General features: G+C 46.6%; 2 protein-coding genes across 2 annotated transcripts in view; both read right to left on the reverse strand.

Annotated features, from left to right (window-relative positions):
- The window catches only part of LOC130107907 (guanine nucleotide-binding protein G(i) subunit alpha-2-like), a 122,474-nt gene extending 118,352 nt beyond the window's left edge, over positions 1-4,122 (reverse strand). The window contains exon 1 of the mRNA XM_056274706.1: positions 3,143-4,122. Within this exon, the coding sequence (XP_056130681.1) occupies positions 3,143-3,260 (118 nt within the window). The 5' untranslated portion in view covers positions 3,261-4,122. The remainder of the gene's footprint in view (positions 1-3,142) is intronic.
- Positions 4,123-11,568: 7,446 nt separating this feature from the next.
- LOC130108489 (sodium-coupled neutral amino acid transporter 3-like) overlaps positions 11,569-20,471 on the reverse strand; it is an 84,158-nt gene continuing 75,255 nt past the window's right edge. The window contains exons 12-16 of the mRNA XM_056275441.1: positions 20,329-20,429; positions 18,620-18,744; positions 17,766-17,910; positions 14,054-14,157; positions 11,569-11,966 (exon numbers count right to left, since the gene is read on the reverse strand). Coding sequence (XP_056131416.1) covers positions 11,862-11,966; positions 14,054-14,157; positions 17,766-17,910; positions 18,620-18,744; positions 20,329-20,429 — 580 coding nt within the window. The 3' untranslated portion in view covers positions 11,569-11,861. The remainder of the gene's footprint in view (positions 11,967-14,053; positions 14,158-17,765; positions 17,911-18,619; positions 18,745-20,328; positions 20,430-20,471) is intronic.

Below are 20,471 nucleotides of genomic sequence, written 5' to 3' on the forward strand. Positions count from 1 at the left end.
CACACACACACACAAACACGACTCAGCTTGTGTTCACCCGTAGAATCGCGGCGTTATTTTGTCTTTAGTGTTGCTTTCACAGACACACTTGTGATATGTGGCATGCACAGCTGGCCAGCTCTCCACAGTGTAATCCCACTTTAAACAGTCAGGCAATTACACAGAACAGACTGTACTTTATATAGCGATGGGAGGTTATAACGTCTCATCTCATCATCAGCCACTTCTCCGGGGTCGGCTCGCGGTGGCAGCGAGCTAAGTAGGGCACTCCAGACGTCCCTCTCCCCCAGCGACGCCCTCCAGCTCACCCTGGGGGATCCCAAGGCGTTCCCAGGTCAGATTGGACATGTAGTCCCCCTCCAGCGAGTTCTGGGTCTGCCCCCGGGGTCTCCCCCCAGTTGGATGTGCCCCGGGAAAACCTCCAAAGGAAGGTGCCCAGGAGGCATCCTAATCAGATGCCCGGACCACCTCAACTGGCTCCTTTCAACGCGAAGGAGCAGCGGCTCTGCTCCGAGCTCCCTCCGGATGTCCGAGCTCCTCACCCTATCTCTGAGGCTGAGCCCAGACACCCTACGGAGGAAACTCATGTCGGCCGCTTGTTTCTGTGATCTCACCCTTTTGGTCACTACCCAAAGCTCATGGCCATAGGTTATGACAGATAACCAAATGATACTTGGCCCCACAGTGCTGTACCAATATGGTCACGCCAAGTATTGATTCTTTCAAACCCTGTCCTTGAAAAGTGAAGCATGTCTCTGGAAAGATCTCAACAAGGGCTGCACCCTTGACAAGAGGATAGTCTCTTTTTTCCTAATTTCTCTAAAATTCTCCACATTCTCTAGTCCACACAGACTCTGTTTGGTTGCACATAGCACGCGCTGAAATAGTTTACACTGCATCGAGTCTGAATTTAATTTCAAAGGATCCTGAGCATTTAAACCCCGAATTAATATTCGATGAGCTCGTGTCAACACTGTCCGAAGCAAAATACAGTCTCCGCGTTCGCTGTGCAATTATTAATGCTTGAAACATCGGACACAAGAAAAAGCTTTTAACCTACAGTCTACAAATGCAATAAGAAGAGCAAACATCTAAGAGTACAACTTGCCACTTCCTTGTTTTTTGAGGTTTGCCAACAGCCCATACAATGTTTTTGAAAAAGTCAATGAAACTTGTTCCTGAAATCACAAGACAATCACAACTAGTCAATGGTCTACCAATGTAGTATTTCAGGACTCGGCCCGGTGACTTAGTGCATGATGCATTTTCGTGGGAATCTCCACCCTGTTCAGAGGTAAAGCTACCACAAACACAAGTGGGAAATCTCAGTACCTGGGCCCCCAATCACTTTGTTTTATACTGAGCAATGCTTGCCATCAGCTGCTGGCTTGTGAGTGTGAGTGTGTGTGTGTGTGTGTGTGTCTGTCTCTATGGGTGTGTTTTAGCCAGTGCTGGGAACACAGAGCTGTTCAAACAGTAGCACCGTCATTATCAACCCAGACACCGCTGTGTCTCTGGTGGGCCTAAGCCACTGCAAATCAGACTATTTCAATTGACACCTCTGCCGTAAAGTCTAACATCTCAGTGAACTAGTGTGGCTTTTTAGTTTTACTAAAAAAAAATTTTTTTTAAATTAGTCACTTGTCGCCACAGCACTTACTACAAAAGTTGAATACTATAATGTCAAGCACCCGGCCAAGAACAGAACTTAAGGCAAGCCGTTATGCGTCTCAGAACACAGTTTGACTGCACATTCTGACACAGGGTTCAACGACTGCCAAAGGATTTCCCAAGACGGGGTTGCTGAACCACAGCGAAACCCCGGGGTCTTGACCTTCGCTGCAGTTCACTGGTCTAAAAACTTGCTCAACGCTAAGCTTTATCGTTGCTGTTGAGTGCCAGAAGTAAAGGCAAAATACACATGGGCGGGGGAGGAGGAGGAGGAGGGCGGCTACTGTCTGTCAATGCTGGACAAAACAGGGCAAAGAGAGCGCCCAAAGAACATTTGCCCCGGCAAATGACACTGGCCACTATCACCGCATGGCCATTGAGCCACCTAATGTTTTTGACGAGCTTAATTTCTAAGTACTAACCGGGCCAGTGGCAATGGGACATGCACTGAACATGACGTCTACTTCAACCATACGTGGTGTTTATGATGCCTATTTGTTTTGTCCCAAAAACAGCTCGGCTCAGGTCGGGCCAGGTAAGGTCACAATGTCAGGCCGCTGAATGGGGGCCGCACAAGGTTTGTTTAAGAGTAGCACTGTATTTCAAATGACCCGGGGTAGAAAATTGAAAGGGCCGCTTAATTTAACCCAAGCTGTTTTCAAGTTCAACTAAACCTTACTGGAGCATTCGGTGAGGAGTCACCGAATGCTCCAATGTCCCCTTTGGTTTTAACAAGGCCTCCACTGAAAGAACTTTGACTGGTTCTTCATAATTCACCGACTCCCATCTTAACATCTGACTTCCTAAGATGGTGACCGGTGCTGAGGTCAGCACCGTGTTTCTGGTGGTAGCCACCGCTCATGTTGGCCATGTTTCCAGGTCATGTTTTTCAGGAGCTTATTTTCCAAGTGTTTTAACCGGGCCAGCGGCAACGGGACATGCCCTGAACGGGTCAGGCCAGGTAAGGTCACAATGGTGGGCTGCTGAGTGGAGGGCCACACAAGGTTTGTTTAAGAGTAACGACTACATTTCAAATGACCCGGGTAGAAAACTGAAAGGTCCCCAGCTGTTTCGAGTCAAAACAAACCTTACTGGGGCGTTCAAGTGAGGAGTCACACTTTCCAGTGTCCCCTTTGGTCTTAACAGGGCCTCCACTGAGAGAACGTGGACTGGTTCTTCACAAGCCACCGACTCCCATCTAAACATCTGCCTCTCTAAGCTGGTGAACAGTGCTGGGGTCAGGGTCGTGTTTCTGGTGGGGGACCACCGCTCATGTTGGCCGTGTTTCCTCGCCCCCCTCCGCCGCACAGGCGTGACATAGGTGGGTTATAACCTACTGTAAACTACAAATAAGACACATTAGCCCCTAGCTAAGGGGTCCGGCCCTTTAGCCGAGCGGTTAGTGATGTCGCCTTGCACCCCGTATCGAATCCCGCACCGGGCAAGAAAACAACCGCGTTACACTACTTACCCAACAGCAGCAGTTTCACCTCCCTCGCCGCCTTCTCTCCATCCTCCCGGAGGTTTTTGTCGATCATCTTGGACCTCTCGGCCGCGGCTTTATCTTCCTGGCTGACTGTACAACCCATGGTTCCCAGTGCGCGCTTCAGGTCTGCTGCTTTCCGGTTCCCGATAACGCCGGAGAAATGCGTGGCTTCGTCTCCTGCGAGAGGGCAGCCTCGAACCCGCGAGCCTCGATTCTCCGAAAGGAACGCTTTTCCTCCTCGAGCCAAATTCGGACACTTCCCCTTTTCTTTTTTCTTCTTCTGCTTCCAAGACTCGACGAGCGTGACGCGGTTTTATTTCATCCGCCAGACAGGGGGGAACAGTCAACACACACACACACCCAAGCCGGGAAAATAAGAAATAAACAATAATAAATTCGGTCACGCGCGCTGAACGCGGTTTCCCCCCAACAAGACAACTTCCACACAACGCGCAACACACCGAGAGGACTGACTCGCCGTCCGCTCAGCAGGCCAACGTCTGCGGGAGGGGGGGCTTCCAGCGGGAGACGAGCGAGCTGGGAAAAAGAGGGGGAGAAAACTTTGGGGAAAAAAAACTTTTCCCGACGTTGGAGATTTTTTTTTTTTTTTTTGGACAAGACACGAGCGGAAGTCCACCGCCGACCGCTCACGCGCAGGTCACCCCGCGGAAGGAAGGACAAGGCGAAGTTCGGGGCCAGAAGCGTCCCAGCTGTTGAGACCGAGCGGGCGGACTCCGGGTGGCCAGCGGCTCGTCGGACCTACATTCATGAACCCTCCGCGGGAGCGGACTGGACCGGTTTCTCCTCGGCTCGGTTTTCTCTCCGGTTCGCGGGTCGCTTTTCAAGTTGTGGTGCCGTTATTGCGTTTCCTTTCGTCCCCCCCCTCCGGTGAGATATCACACGCTCGTAACCACACCCGACTCGCCTCTGCGTGAAGTTTCTGAAGAGTCCCGACTGAGAGGAAGACGGGGCTGGCGCCGCCTCCGCCTCCGCCCGCCCGGCGGGGGCTCCGCCCCCCCCGCTCGTCCGCTCGCTCGGTCGCTCGGCAGTGGCTCCGCCCCCCCGCCCGCTCGCTCGGCAGTGGCTCCGCCCCCCCGACCGCTCGCCCGCTCGGCAGTGGCAGCCTTCAGAAAGACACGCCCACTCCCGGTGCTCCACGGGAAACGTAGTCCAAGATGCGGAGGAAAAACGACGTTTTCCTTTTAGTTCTTTTTTTTGAATACCTTTTATTACATAAACGAAGCTGGCCGCGGCAATAACAAATTATCAAATAGTACAGCTCAGACTGAGCTGTTACATCTCTTTTAGTATCTCACAAAACAATTAAAAAAATAACACAAAAAGAGAGAAGTCTAATAAGGGATCAATAGGTCTGTTTTTGTCAATAGTCGAAGCTTGTTTGGTTTGGATACATGTCGGCGCTTTCTTACAATTCATTCATTCATTCGTGAAGCCTAAGAACAGCGGCCTGGCATTAACAAATCTAGATCTGTGGATAAACCGCTCAGCCATAATAAGCAGGCTATTGTGCGACATTTCCATATGTGTATCCTCCATTATAACCCCAAATCTCACGTTTCCTCTTAACTCGTGCCCTCTGGCTCAGAGCAATAGAAGATATGACACTGCATACATGCAAAGGTCACGTTTAGTTCACGCTTACTTCCGGTCAGACGGCTGTAGACGGTGGACGGCGATTCAATTACTGGGCTTCAGAATATTTCAAGTCATCCAAAAACATAAAACAGTTTTATGTTCTAAAGCAAAACAATTAAGCAGAATTAAACGAGGGAGTGTGCTTTACTGTCATTACTGGCACGACAGTGACGCTGTCGACCCTTACAAAAGAAGTGGTTTATTCAAGTGTACTATTAGGATGCTTATTTTAAACTAACAACAAAAAAAATCAGTGAGTATACTTTCAGTTTACTTTTTAAGTACTTATCAGAGATATACTAAACAAAATTATACTTAAGTATACTTACACGTGACGGCCTGGCGGCCTGTCCAGGGTGTCTCCCCGCCTGCCGCCCAGTGACTGCTGGGATAGGCTCCAGCATTCCCGCCACCCTGACAGCAGGATAAGCGGTTCGGATAATGGATGGATGGATGACTGGATGGATGGATGGATGGATGGATGGATGGATGGATGAATGGATGACTGGATGGATGGATGGATGGAATGAATACAAGTATACTACTAGAACTTTAATTGAACTCGACGTTTACTTAAAGTTTACTTACTAAAATAAACTTCACGTATACTATTTGTTGCAAGGGAGGAGCAAAGGTGCTTGTGCCCACTTCTGTAATTAAGGTCAGACAGTCTTGAGCCAGCAAATCACTTTTGTGTCTACTCGTGTGGTATTGTCCAATTTGGGATTAGCTCAAATTGGCTCGTTGACTCAACTGTGACTGGAAATCGTCCCTGTTTCTAGGTCGTTACTAAGGGTCAGCATACTTGCTGGGGTACTAGATCAGCTTTCATTACATAGGAGTCCACTGACTTGACTAACTGTATTAGTCAGATCCCAAGTAGTTCCAAGAAAATGGAGATAAGGCTTGCAAAACGTTTTTTTTAGAGAGAGAGGGGGGGGGGAGCAAATTGCCCCAAAATATGAACACATTTTGATTTTATCTTATTTTGTTGGTAACCCTTACACTCGAGGGTGTGCTTTACCGTCAATGGCGGAGTAATATTAGTAGTGATGCGTCATGCTTCATTCGAGCACGGCGAGGTGCGCTGTCATGCTGGTTTGGTCGCGTTCTAAATGTTTTAGTTGACCAATCAGATTGCTTGGGCGGAACTGCCTGTTGTAGTTCGTGCTGCGTCTGCTTGCCCTGGCGCATGCTCAGTAGTCCAGGTGAGGAAATCAGAAAGTAGGATCAGTTCCTCCGGACACAACGTCTATTGACAGAAACCTCTTCGTCACTCGTCTAAGTGACTTCTTCGGTCTCAGCTGACGGCAGGTATGGCCACTTCTCTATTTAGATCCACAGCGACACCTTGTGGACCGTAACAGACCTACAACTACGAGTTGAAGCCGGTTTCGTGCACTCGAGCTTCCCACCCGTTGCATCCATCATCCAAACCGCTCGTCCCGCTCTCAGGGTGGCGGGCATGCTGGAGCCTATCCCAGCAGTCACTGGGCGCCAGGCGGAGAGACACCCTGGACAGGCCGCCGGGCCATCACAGGGGGAAACGCTCAAGCGTCCGTTTCGTAAAATATTTCAAATGAAGCTCAAATGAGTGAAAAAAAAAAAAAACGAGCAGTGGTCATCGTTGGAAAAGATGTCCAACATGACGTTACCTTGACGTTAAGATGGCGGGGCAAATTCACGTGTGAGGCGGCCTCACCCAGTACCGGATTTGGTGGCTGGGAGAGCTGGTGCTGGATCAGCTGGGGGAGCTGGTGCTGGATCGGCTGGGAGAGCTGGTGCTGGATCAGCTGGGGCAGCTGGTGCTGGATCAGCTGGGAGAGCCTGGTCTGCTGCGTCCTGTGGGCCCAGGGACCACGGCCCCACCTGGAGCTGCGCCCGAAGAGGAAACACAGAGGGCGGTCTGACAGGACGCGGAAGCGGGGCAGGCTAAGCTAACTGCTAGCCCACGCAGACTGGAAGTTCTGACAGCATCCTGGCTGGCGTTCCTTCTCCTGGACAGTGTTTTTTTTTTTTTTTTTTTAGATAAATGTGTTAGTGTAGATATATGTGTTGGTTGGATAAATGTGTTAGTGTAGATATATGTGTTAGTTTGGATATATGTGTTAGTTTAGATATATGTGTTAGTTTGGATATATGTGTTAGTTTGGATATATGTGTTAGTTTGGATATATGTGTTAGTTTAGATATATGTGTTAGTGTAGATATATGTGTTAGTTTGGATAAATGTGTTAGTGTAGATAAATGTGTTAGTTTGGATATATGTGTTAGTTTAGATAAATGTGTTAGTTTGGATCTATGTGTTAGTTTAGATATATGTTTTAGTTTGGATAAATGTGTTAGTTTGGATATATGTGTTAGTTTGGATATATGTGTTAGTTTAGATATATGTGTTAGTTTAGATAGATGTTTTAGTCTAGATAAATGTGTGAGTTTGAATATGTGTGTTAGTTTGAAAAAATGTGTTAGTTTGGATATATGTGTTAGTTTGGATATATGTGTTAGTTTAGATATATGTGTTAGTTTGGATATATGTGCTAGTGTAGATATATGTGTTAGTTTGGATAAATGTGCTAGTTTGGATATATGTGTTAGTTTGGATATATGTGTTAGTTTAGATATATGTGTTAGTGTAGATATATGTGTTAGTTTGGATAAATGTGTTAGTGTAGATAAATGTGTTAGTTTGGATCTATGTGTTAGTTTAGATATATGTTTTAGTTTGGATAAATGTGTTAGTTTGGATATATGTGTTAGTTTGGATATATGTGTTAGTTTAGATATATGTGTTAGTTTAGATATATGTGTTAGTTTAGATAGATGTTTTAGTTTAGATAAATGTGTGAGTTTGAATATGTGTGTTAGTTTGAAAAAATGTGTTAGTTTGGATATATGTGTTAGTTTGGATATATGTGTTAGTTTAGATATATGTGTTAGTTTGGATATATGTGCTAGTGTAGATATATGTGTTAGTTTGGATAAATGTGTTAGTTTGGATATATGTGTTAGTTTGGATATATGTGTTAGTTTGGATATATGTGTTAGTTTAGATATATGTGTTAGTTTGGATCTATGTGTTAGTTTAGATAAATGTGTGAGTTTGAATATGTGTGTTAGTGTGGATAAATGTGTGAGTTTGGATATATGTGTTAGTTTGGATATATGTGTTAGTGTGGATAAATGTGTTATTTGGATATATGTGCTAGTGTAGATATATGTGTTAGTGTAGATATATGTGCTCGTGTAGATATATGTGTTAGTTTGGATATGTGTGTTAGTTTGGATATGTGTGTTAGTTTGGATATGTGTGTTAGTTTAGATATATGTGTTAGTTTGGATATATGTGTTCTTGTGGTTGTTTGATGTGTGTTTTTGTCTTGTTTCGTTTCATTTCATGTGCGCAACAAGTGCATGAAACGAAATGACAAAGTGATTCTGATTCTTATTATCTTTATTTGCAACACTGTTTACAGTACAATACCTGCCAGCAATGTATTAAAATATATAGAGATACAAGAAAATAGAAACATAACTTGAAGGGCAAAAGGGTTTGAAAGCACTTTAAAAATGATTACATTTATAATTTCAATCAGACTAAAACTGTATCTCCTATTTACATTATACAAACTAGATGTAGATATAGAATATAAAGGGCTTACATTTATATACATTATTTATAAATGCGCACTGTCAATATTTAATATGTTAATATTCAGGATCATGACGTCATTAGGATACAAGACTAGCCAAAACGTCAGAGGTTATCACAGAGGTCAACATTTTATACCAGTCGTTATCATAATCTCTACAATTGCTGCGTTTGCTGCTTTGTTGATGTTTTAAAGTGTTTGTTGTGCTTTATGTATTTGCAGTGTAACAAAAAGAGGTGTGCATTACACTGATTGGACTCTCCAAAAGTGTTTTAAAAAAAAAAAACAACAACCAACAACTTAAGGTAATAAACAAGAACCCACTGTACCAAATACTACAGAGATCACTTAAAGCTACAATCCTGAAAATGTACAACACATACAGTAATGTCTTTTTTTGACACTTGTGATGTTGCTGGTGCGTTTGAAACACAGCTGGGTTGCTCGGTTTAATGGCTACCGTGTCTGGCAGGGCTCTCTTGGAGAAATTGTGCGGCGTGCAGCGTTTTGTGTTTTCACCTCAGCAGCCGCACGCGGAACGAAGTAAGCCAGGCACGCCGTCTGAACGGCGACCAGATGCGGAAGACCAATTTCATGGAAGATGTTTCCCGGCGGACGTTACAACAACAACAGCTAAAACCCAGGGTTCGTCCAAGTTCTGTTTGATGAGGGGCGAAGAACCAACACAACGGCCCTGGCCAATCCGCTTCATTTCAGAAGGCTCTCCGGGATTTGGAGAGGGGGAAAAAACCAACCCCTGGCGCAATTACCACAGTGTCAATAAACACCCCTAAGAAGACGAGCATCTTCAGGATTGCAGCTCTAATGGTGTATGATGGTCTGTTTGTTTGAGTTGTGTGTGTCTGTGTGTGTGTGTGTGTGTGTGTGTGTGTGTGTGTGATTGTGCATTGTTTGAAGGTTTAAATAATGTCTACATGAGGTTCTGTCCCAGTGTCTGATGTGACGATAACACTTGTTTTATACTGGTACATGCAAACCACTGAGTTTCAGTAAATAATTAAATGGAAAAAAACAAAAAATTAAAACGGGTTTGCTGTACTCCACCACTGAGTGTGACACTTTAACATAACACGTATAACAATTGTACAATACTCATATACAGCACTCACTGGTATTATAGGACGTAACGACAAAATAATACAAATAATTACAATTTTAATGGGGTACCAGATCATAAGCAGCCCCACGTGTTAGTGCTTTATCCCCAAAAGCAGCCACAGGGATGTGTTAGAAATGAGCCAGACTAGTAGGCCCCTGACTCGTGGCCGACAAAGTCAACGACTGGAACCAAAAAAAACAAACAAACAAACAAAAAAGACAGGAACGAGACCGATGAACTGAGCTGTCAGCAGGCTTTTCGATCTCACATCTGTGGTCATCTGATCAGATTCAAATCATTTGCCTGGCCAAGCAGTGAGTATCGAGTATAAAACAACAGCTCGTGTACGAATGCGAGAGACTTAACACTTCAGTTGTACACCCGGTCCAAGTACACATGTACAGAAGCACTACGAGTCAAACACGCCGGAGACACGTTTTCTTTAACACGTGAGACAAGCCCCATAGAGTTCACATCCACTGAATTAGGGGTGCGCCTCCCACGGCGGAGAGGACGCGGAGGGCCTGGAACTGAAGGGGGAGGCTTCCGCAACAGAGTCGTAGAAGATGCACGGGAAAGTCTACTTCAAGTACTAGTTTGAGGAAACGTCCTTGTAAAACATTACAGACACGTTGCTAACGCTCCTGACATTTTCTTTAGAGTCTCTGAGTGTATTTATCTTGTACTTAATCATATGAAGTGACGCTCCCTTAAACGGTGTCCGTCCCTCCTGCAGACCGTGTGGGGATCATCTGCACAGAAGAGGACGCTGTGCTTGTCAGGCGACGGCGCTGTGTGGCTAACCGTCCGCTTTGTGAGTCGTCAAGGCGACGGCGGCCACCTGTCTGGACGCCCACGGCACAGTTTCACCACCTTCTCAGCTTGTCAGCGGCATTTACAGACACCAGACTAGCGCCACCCACCGCACGACGGGGCCCTGCGGTTTCACACATATTTTGGTTATTTCTGATTTCACTCTCAGGAAATGTGCGAAAGGACACGTCGGAGCGTCCTCGTCCAGCCGAGAGAACACCGACGGGTCCGCTCTCGTCGCCCCCGGACCGCCCGACGCAGCTGGCTTGGCTGGCCGAGCTCTGAGAGGCCTTCGTCACGGCCGCGTACACGGACGGTAACGCTGACCAAGGAAGCTCGAAGCCACGCGCAAGCTTCCCTTTGCGGAGGGCCGCGAGCTGCAAGGCCCGGACCACTCATAGAAAAATAAAACTCGCCGCTCTAAAACTGATGGCCTCAACAAGCACCGGCTGAGGGCCATCCCTGCTGTTAACTCAAACTCGTGAGCTTTTCAGTCGAGTAAATATGAAAAAATATATATACATATATCTATGTCATAACTGACAGAAATGCTGCGTATTCAGTAAAACTCCTCATGCTGCATGTGGCTCCGCCCCCTGCTCCCAGACTGAGTAAGGCCCTGCTCCCAGGCTGAGTAAGCCCCTGCTCCCAGACTGAGTGAGGCCCTGCTCCCAGACTGAGTGAGGCCCTGCTCCCAGACTGAGTAAGGCCCTGCTCCCAGACTGAGTAAGTCACCTCTCTCCACGGAGGAGCTCTTCGCGCCACATCTCCTCCATCATTACTCACAATATAATCACAATCTAACCTTCCGAATAACTTAAATTGATTTTTTTAGATCATAATAGAGACGCGTGTCCCTTAATGAATGGCTTTTCTGAATCATTAAAAACAGCTACCAGGAAGGGGTCTCAGAACTCACTCTATGCTTTAAGTGAGACTTTGCTGATTATGGTTTTATATGGGGGGGGGGTGCAGATGCACAAGCCAAGTGTACAATGCAGTGCCAAGTGCACAGAGACAATGAGCTATTGGGTTCAGAATCTATCTATCTATATATATATATGTATGTATGTATGTATGTATGTATATATATATATATATATATATATATATATATGTTCTATCTCATATCAGTCTAACAAGGCACAGCCTCCAAACATCACCAACTGTCTCTGTGCACCTGGACCACCGCTCAGGGACGCAACATCAACTCCTTTAGAGAGTCTACGGGCCTGGACGTTGCTGACAGTTTGACTGGACCTACAACACCACGCCCTCAGAGGTGGAGCTACTCCAGAGGGAGAGCCCTCCTGCTCTGTGGCCAGTGCTTTCTACGGGATGAGACAGGGCATCGTCAACACCAAATACCGTTTGAAACAACAAAAAAAAAAAAAAAGCATTTCACATACATACAAATCTAAACTGACAATATAAAAACCTGAAGAAGTACACAGAGCGGGACCTAGTGACCACTGCTGGCTTTGCCGCCCCCTGATGTCCAGTCGATGACGATAAAGCTGAGACTCATGATCATGAACAGGAAGCCTATCCCAGCAAAGCAGGCGGCCTAGAAGAGAGGACGAGAACGAGTGAGTGAGTGATGGGCTCCCGTCAGGCCAGTAGATGTGATGTTTGGAACGGGGAGAGGCTGACGAGAAACACCAAACCTCGCAACAAGGCTACACGCCCCCCTTCAGGAAAGAGTCTATACGCTGAATGAGCAATGGAAACGCATTCGTCAGATGAAAAGAGCAATGCAAATATAATTTGATCACATGACGAGCTGTCCCTTAATTTTAAAATGGTCCATCTTTGTTGTGGGTGTTGGAGAATGGACACATGACGTAGGACACGTCCAACTACATTCAGGCCTGGAGTTGGTTAAATAGATCTGATGGAAATGCTACTACTACTACTACTACTACTGCTACTGCTACTACTGCTACTGCTACTACTGCTACTGCTGCTGCTGCTACTACCACTACTGCTATTACCACTGCCACTACTGCTTCTACTACCACAGGTACTACTACTACTACCACTACTGCTTCTACTATTACTACTACTACTACTACTACTACTACTGCTGCTACTGCTGCTGCTGCTGCTACTACCACTTCTGCTATTACTACTACCACTACTGCTACTACTACCACGGGTACTACTACCACTACTACTACTATTACTACTGCTACTGCTGCTACCACTACTGCTATTACTACTACCACTACTGCTTCTACTACCACGGGTACTACTACTGCTACTACTACTGCTTCTACTACTACTGCTACTACCGCTACTGATACTATCACTACTGCTACTACTACTGCTGCTGCTAGTACTACTGCTACTGCCACTACTACTACTATTGCTACTACTACTACTACTACCAGGGGTACTACTACTACTGCTACTACTACTACTACTACTATTGCTACTACTACTACTAACACTACTATTACTGCTACTACTGCTTCTACTACTACTAACACGACTACTACTACTACTGCTGCTGCTACTATTACAACTTCCAGCTGCTCCCGCTAGGGGGCGCCACAGCGGATCTTCCGTTTCCAATCTCTTCCTGTCTTCTGCATCTTCCTCTGTCACACCAGCCACCTGCACGTCCTCCCTCACCACATCCATAAACCTCCTCTTTGGCCTTCCTCTTCTCCTCTTCCCTGGCAGCTCCATATTCAGCATCCTTCTCCCAATATACCCAGCATCTCTCCTCCACCCATGTCCACACCATCTCAGTCTTGCCTCTCTTGCTTTGTCTCCAAACCGTGGAAATGCAGCTAACCGCATGTTATTTTTTGCGAATGTAGACAGGTTTGATGAAGTTCTCTTTTTTTTTTTTAAATTCATTTCTGAGTTTTCCCTTTTTTCTCCCAATTTAGCGGCCAATCGATCCCTATTTTAATTCAAACACCCACCCTCGTACTGCGCGTGCGTTCGCCAACGGCATCTCTCCGGCCGGCAGTCTCGAAGGAGGCGCCTCCCCACTTCCGGGACAAGGCGACTCCGGGCCCCCCCACCCCGCACGCGCACGCGCACGCGCACGCACACGCAGACGCAGACGCAGACTCCCTCCCGAAGACAGCGCTGCCAATTATTGCTGCTTCATCGCGTCCGGCCATAGCCGGATCTGACGAGACCGGGGCGCGAACCTCGGTCCCCGGTGGGCAACTGCTTCGACACAAAGCCGATGCTTAGACCGCTACACCACCGCGGACCCCATGGGGAAGTTCTCTTGACAGTTGAAAGGAAACACAGGGAGGGAGCGAGGGAGGGGAACGTGTCTTGTTGAGGTAACTTGGCGTTCAGACTCCAGGCAAGCACAACTCGTACTGACACGTCAGAAGCAACCCTCGGCTGCAATAAAGGTGTCTAGGAGTCGAGACCTGCTCATTATGTGATATTATGAAAACTACCTTACCCCCATAGGCACGCGGTCACCGCCCACATAGACGTTTTAAAATGACGGGGACAACTGTGGCACCTTTTTAAGTCCAGTTCTTAAATGTACTTAATTGTTTAATTGGGAGCTTAGTTGTGCCTGTGTTTCAATGTTAGTTGTTAGAAATCAGCTTCAAATGTTGGATTTTATTTTTTCTACGTTCCTATAAACTGAATGACCTGCACTGAACTCACCAGGATTTTGGGGGTAGAGCGCATAGGCTCCTCTTCTTTGGGCACAATGCGGATGTAGAAGATGGCTGGAAAGATGAATATGAGACACGGGGCGGACGTAGCGCCTGGAAAGAATTGGAAAATAACAAAGAGATCAAAACCTTGACCAAAGCTCAGGATCTGCAGGACTTTGTTGATCCGGCACTAAATTCCGCAAGCCCAGAATTCTTAATACACAATGACACCAAAACAATAACCCATGAAGAAGATATGGAACAAGTCTTTAGAAGAAGAGGGAGAATACATAAATTCATAGTGTAAACTACTAATAAGACCCGTTAGCGGGTCTGACCCTTTAGTCGAGCGGTTGGTGATGTCGCCTTGTGGTGTAGTACACCCCGTATCAAATCCCGCACCGGGCAAGAAAATAACCGCTTACATTGGTGGCAGCGGTGGGATCCGGAAGTGTGCAGATCCTCAGAAGTCTCTTCGGAGCGCGGGAATAACAAAGCGCGAGGGCGCGCTTCCGGGGAGGGTGACGACTGTAAACTACTAATAAGACACATTAGCCCCTAGCTAACGGGTCTGACCCTTTAGCCGAGCGGTTAGTGATGTCGCCTTGTGGTGCGGTACACCCCGTATCGAATCCCACACCGGGCAAGAAAATAACCGGTTATAAATACTTTGTTACGGGCGGCATGGTGGCGCAGTGCCGCCCGTACATGCTTGCAAGAATGTTCTGGGTTCGAGCCCCCGGGTCAGTCCAACCTTGGGGGTCGTCCTCTGTGTGGAGGTTGCATGTTCTCCCCGTGTCTGCGTGGGTTTCCTCCGGGGGCTCCGGTTTCCTCCCACAGTCCAAAGACATGTAGGTCAGGTGAATAGGCCGTACTAAACTGTCCTTCGGTGTGTGTGTGGGCCCTGTGATGGCCTGGCGGCGGCCTGTCCAGGGTGTCTCCCCGCCTGCCGCCCAATGACCGCTGGGATAGGCTCCAGCATCCCCACGACCCTGAGTAGGATAAGTGCTTTGCATAATGGATGGATATTTTGTTACTTAACTGAAAATTTGCGCAAAGGAGAAAAATAATCAAATATGATTTTCTGTTCCTTTTATTAGTCAAGTATATAATTCAAAACGTAATAAGAAATAGGCCTTTCCTCGTGATCATTTAGTATAAACTATTTATTAATTGAATTTACAGAAAATGTGCTATATTGTGATATGTATCGTTATGGTGATATGTATGACCTATATCGTGATATGTATCGTTATCGTGCTACGAATGACCTATATCATGATATGTATCATTATATGAATGACCTATATCGTGATATGTATCGTTATGGTGATATGAATGACCTATATCGTGATATGTATCGTTACCGTGATACGAATGACCTATATCATGATATGTATCGTTACCGTGATACGAATGACCTTTATCATGATATGTATCGTCATGGTGATATGAATGACCTATATCGTGATATGTATCGTTATCGTGATACGAATGACCTATATCATGATATGTATCGTTACCGTGATACGAATGACCTATATCATGATATGTATCGTTATGGTGATATGAATGACCTATATCGTGATATGTATCGTTATGGTGATATGAATGACCTATATCGTGATATGTATCGTTATCGTGGTATGAATGACCTATATCTTGATATGTATCGTTATCTTGATATGAATGACATATCATGATGTGTATCGTTATCGCGATATGAATGAGCTATATCATGATATGTATCGTTATCGTGGTATGAATGACCTATATCATGATATGAGATTTTGGTCATATCGCACAGCCCTAACCTCTTGCAATGAGCAATCACCCAGGCTTGCAAAAACATCAGTGTTAGCCAGTTGGTGTCTAAATTCAGGGGTTACCCAGGTTCTACACTGGTCTGTGAGACAAAAGTCAGGGCAAAAAAATCCCATGGTTGTAAGAACATATTTGTTCGTATGAATGATTGATGAATGAGGCCCATTGTCTGCAACACATGAAGTATTCCTGGAGGGATTATCTAGCTTGCCCCAAAATATCTCCCAGCTCATATCCGACACTTTAATCACAGCATTAAGGATGAGGAGGCATTAATTCATAGCAGATCAAACGCCTACAGTGACATGAACGACAAGGACTTTTATGATGCGGAGGCTGTGGGTTTACTGTAGCTTATGAAGGGAATGTTGCACACCATTTAATTATGTAAATACTACGTGGAGGATGTGTACACACCATATGAACATGATGTGGAGAATATGTGAGCCTTTAGCCATAATTTTATATGGCAATGAATCTTACATACATGATGCTGATTGATTTATGTCCAAAATTAAATGGACGATGATGTTTGCGGATGACATTGTGATCTGTAGCGAGAGTAGGGTGCAGGTGGAGGAGAGCCTGGAGAGGTGGAGGTATGCACTGGAGAGAAGAGGAATGAAAGTCAGTAGGAGCAAGACGGAAAACCTATGCGTGAATGAGAGGAAGGACAGCGGAATGCAGATGAGTTTAAATACTTGGAGTCAACTGTCCAAAGTAACGGGGAGTGCAGGAGAGAGGTGAAGAAGAGAGTGCAGGCAGGGTGGAGTGGGTGGAGAAGAGTGTAAGGAGTGATGTGTGACAGAAGGGTACCAGCAAGAGTTAAAGGGAAGGTTTACAAGATGGTTGTGAGACAAGCTATGTTGTATGGTTTGGAGACAGTGGCACTGATGAAAAGACAGGAGGTGGAGCTGGAGGTGGCAGAGATGAAGATGATAAGATTTTAACTGGGGGTGATGAAGAAGGACAGGATTAGGAACAAATACATTAGAGGGACAACTCAGGTTGGACGGTTTGGAGACACAGCGAGAGAGGCAAGATTGAGATGGTTGGGACATGTGTGGAGGAGAGATGCTGGGTATATTGGGAGAAGGAGGCTGAATATGGAGCTGCCAGGGAAGAGGAGAAGAGGAAGGCCAAAGAGGAGGTTTATGGATGTGGTGAGGGAGCACATGCAGGTGGCTGGTGTGACAGAGGAAGATGCAGAGGACAGGAAGAAATGGAAAATGATGATCCGCTGTGGCGACCCCTAGCGGGAGCAGCCGAAAGTAGTAGTAGTAGTTGTTGACATGACGCCACAGGCCTGTTTATAGAACATTCATAACGTGACACCAGCTGTGTATCTTCTGAGTCCGCAGATGCTTCCCAGCTCAGCGTATTTCCAACACCACGGCACAAGACAACACACAAGCTGTACTTCCATCTGATATTCTCTCCCTCAGCTGTGTTCAGTTATCCTTTGGCTAGTTAAAATGAACTGATTCAACTTTCCGGGATCTGTGAAAAAAAGATGAAAGACGCTTCTTTCTTCTCAAACTTAGGTATTTCACTCATGCATTTATCCTCTATACCTGTTAACTGATAATCCAGCTCAGGATCATGGGGGTGTGACGCCTACCCTAACCTATTCTAACCTGGACAGGTCACCAGTCTGTTACGGGGAACCACTATGTCCCTGCTCTGGTTTTCAGATCTAGATTCAGTCTTCCTTAAATTCCTTTGAGGACAAGTCAACTGTTTTAACAGACGGAAAACTGGAGATTTAACAAAAAGCCAGTTCTGCATCCCAGTTTTTCAGCCATTATCCTGTTGTAATGTAACCGAGATTGCAAGAAGCTGTCTCTGGCAACGTAGTGAAAACCCCTCTTCATCCCCTAAGTGGGCCAACCTACCGATGATGCCGAAGATTCCCAGGATGTTTGGAGCGAAGATGACGAGCAGGTTGATGAAGGAGAGCAGAACGAGGGCGATGGCGATGTGGCGGGGCCAGAAGAAGGTCTTGTTGGGGAACAGCATCTGCTGGATGGCTCTGCGCACCTGACAGCCACATCAGAAAGAAGGTCACCTTTAATGGGGTACGTTACACCGGCTTTTTGCCTCTAGATGGGGTGAATGCACGAGGGCTGGCTACCAGCTGGCGTGGCCGGTGTTGTAGAATTTTCCAACTCTCTCGCAGAATCCGGCTCCCCTTGCCGTGAATGGGTTACGTTTAGGGATAGGGGGTTAGGGTCATGGGTGGAATCCCGAATGGGCCTACCGGGCCTAGATCTAGGAGCCCCTAAGCCAGACCCTCTGCATGAAGTCCCTGTTATTAACTTCGCATTTCTTGCCGTATAGTCAAAGGGCTCAGTCAGTCATGTTAATAACAGAGCCCCAAAAGTCCTACTGGAAAACTGAATGAAACTGCAGGTGAATGTGTGTCATGGTTAATATGCTTTTGGTGTTAATTGCGTGTATGTGCGCTGTAAATCCTGTTGAGGTACAAGTGAATTTATTGTGCCGTTGGCTGCAAGTCACTGTACCTGCCCTGCTGGAGGGGGGGGGGCTTTTGAGCATCCGTGCCTGGGGGCCCATTGTCTCATAATCTGCCTGTGGTTAGGGTATGGGGGAGTTAGGGGTTAGGATGAGCCTAACATAACCTAGCCTCATGCCAAGGGGAGTCAGATTCTCTGGGAGGGGGGGGTCAGAAAATCCTACAACACCGGTAAGCTGTCCGTCTGGTAACATAAGAGACGAGTTGACTCACGGGAAAGAGCACAATGGGCACAGTGAGGGTGACGGCGGTGAGGACAGCCACGCGAACGCACAAAATCAGCGTGTCGTACGGGTCGATACGGCTGTAGGTGTGGAGCAGCTCGGCCTCCACCTCACCTGGAAGACACACACGGGTTAAGAAAACAGATGCAAGAGGGCGGATCCAGAGAAAACCCTTGCTACAGCCACTGCCAACTGTTAAATACCGTTTAGTAAGACAGGTGGCATGTGGGGTTGACAGGGTAATGTTGATATCTTGTTTAATAATCTCATTTAATGATACATTAAGCATGTAAAGCTAATATACCACATCCTGATTTTGATACAATAATGCTTTATCTGGAACGTAGCGCTGTTACTGGCTGCTGCCTCAGCTACAGCCACTAGGTGGGGGAAGAGCACAGGGATGCTCTTCAACTGCCCTGAAAAACCCCCCAGGGGACCACACGTGTCCTGACAGTGATGCAGACCAACACGAGATACAAATCAGCTGGGGAAAAAAAACACAAGTCAAACTTGGAACAACGGTGTGGCTTTGATTTAGAAACCATCTGAAACACTGACAAACACCGAGAAGCCAAATGTGCAGCTACCACAAAATTATCACAAGACTGATGGACTGACGGAGAGAAACAGACAGTGAGAGAGAAACAGGGAAAGAGAGAGAGACATACAGACAATGAAAGAGGGGGAGACAGACAGCGAGACAGTGAAAGAGAGACAGACAGACACAGCGAGAGAGAAAGAGAGACAGTGAAAGAGAGAGAGAGAACTTATCAGGGAACAATTTTCCCAAAATAAGCAATAATCATCCACATTGTATTAAATCAGATGAGGAAAAACCACAAATGATACTGGGGGGATGGAGGAGAGTTGTGTTCTCGCAGGGCAGTTTGTCTGCCTGCCGCCACATGAGGGGGTCAGAATGACCTGCTGGTCTGCAACAGGCCTCAGTTTGAACTTACCTTCTTTTCATTTATGTGTTATATGTGTATATGTTAATGTCTTCTTCCTGTATGTATGTCTGTTAACATTCATTATTTGTACAATGATCTGACAATACTGTATTTTGTTATGGTCATGCCAACAAAGCAACTGAATTTGAATTTGAGAGACACACAGAGAGACACACAGAGAGACACACAGAGAGACACAGAGAGAGTGAGAGAGAGAAAATGTCACCATGGGGGCACAGAGAGAGAGTGAGAGAGTCACCATGGGGGAGAGTGAGCGAGAGAGACAGTCACCATGGGGGAGAGTGAGAGAGAGAGACAGTCACCATGGGGGAGGGAGGGAGAGAGTGTGTGTCACCATGGGGGAGAGAGAGAGAGAGTGTGTGTCACCATGGGGGAGAGAGAGAGTATGTCATCATGGGGGGGAGACAGACAGCAAGAGAGAGAGAATGTCACCATGGGGGGGCAGAGAGAGCGTGAGAGAGTCACCATGGGGGAGAGTGAGAGAGAGAGAGTCACCATGGGGGAGGGAGGGAGAGAGTGTGTGTCACCATGGGGGAGAGAGAGAGAGTATGTCATCAGGGGGGGGGAGACAGACAGAGAGAGTGTCACCATGGGGGAGAGAGAGAGTATGTCACCATAGGGGGAGAGACAGACAGAGAGAGAGAGAGAGAGAGAGAGAGAGAGCGAGAGAGAGAGAGCGAGAGAGAGAGAGAGTGAGTCACCATGGGAGGGGGACAGGCCTCACCATAGAAAGTCAGGTATCCAAAAAGAGCGGCCAGGAAGTACATGGTGTACATGACGGCAATGGAGATGTTGGACACATGCTGCATCTTTTTCTTGGTGGGGCTGAAATCAGAAGACATCGCCATGTGACATCATGAACAACCA

This window comes from Lampris incognitus, chromosome 2 (assembly GCF_029633865.1).
Source record: "Lampris incognitus isolate fLamInc1 chromosome 2, fLamInc1.hap2, whole genome shotgun sequence".
In the NCBI taxonomy this organism is placed as follows: Eukaryota; Metazoa; Chordata; class Actinopteri; order Lampriformes; family Lampridae; genus Lampris; species Lampris incognitus.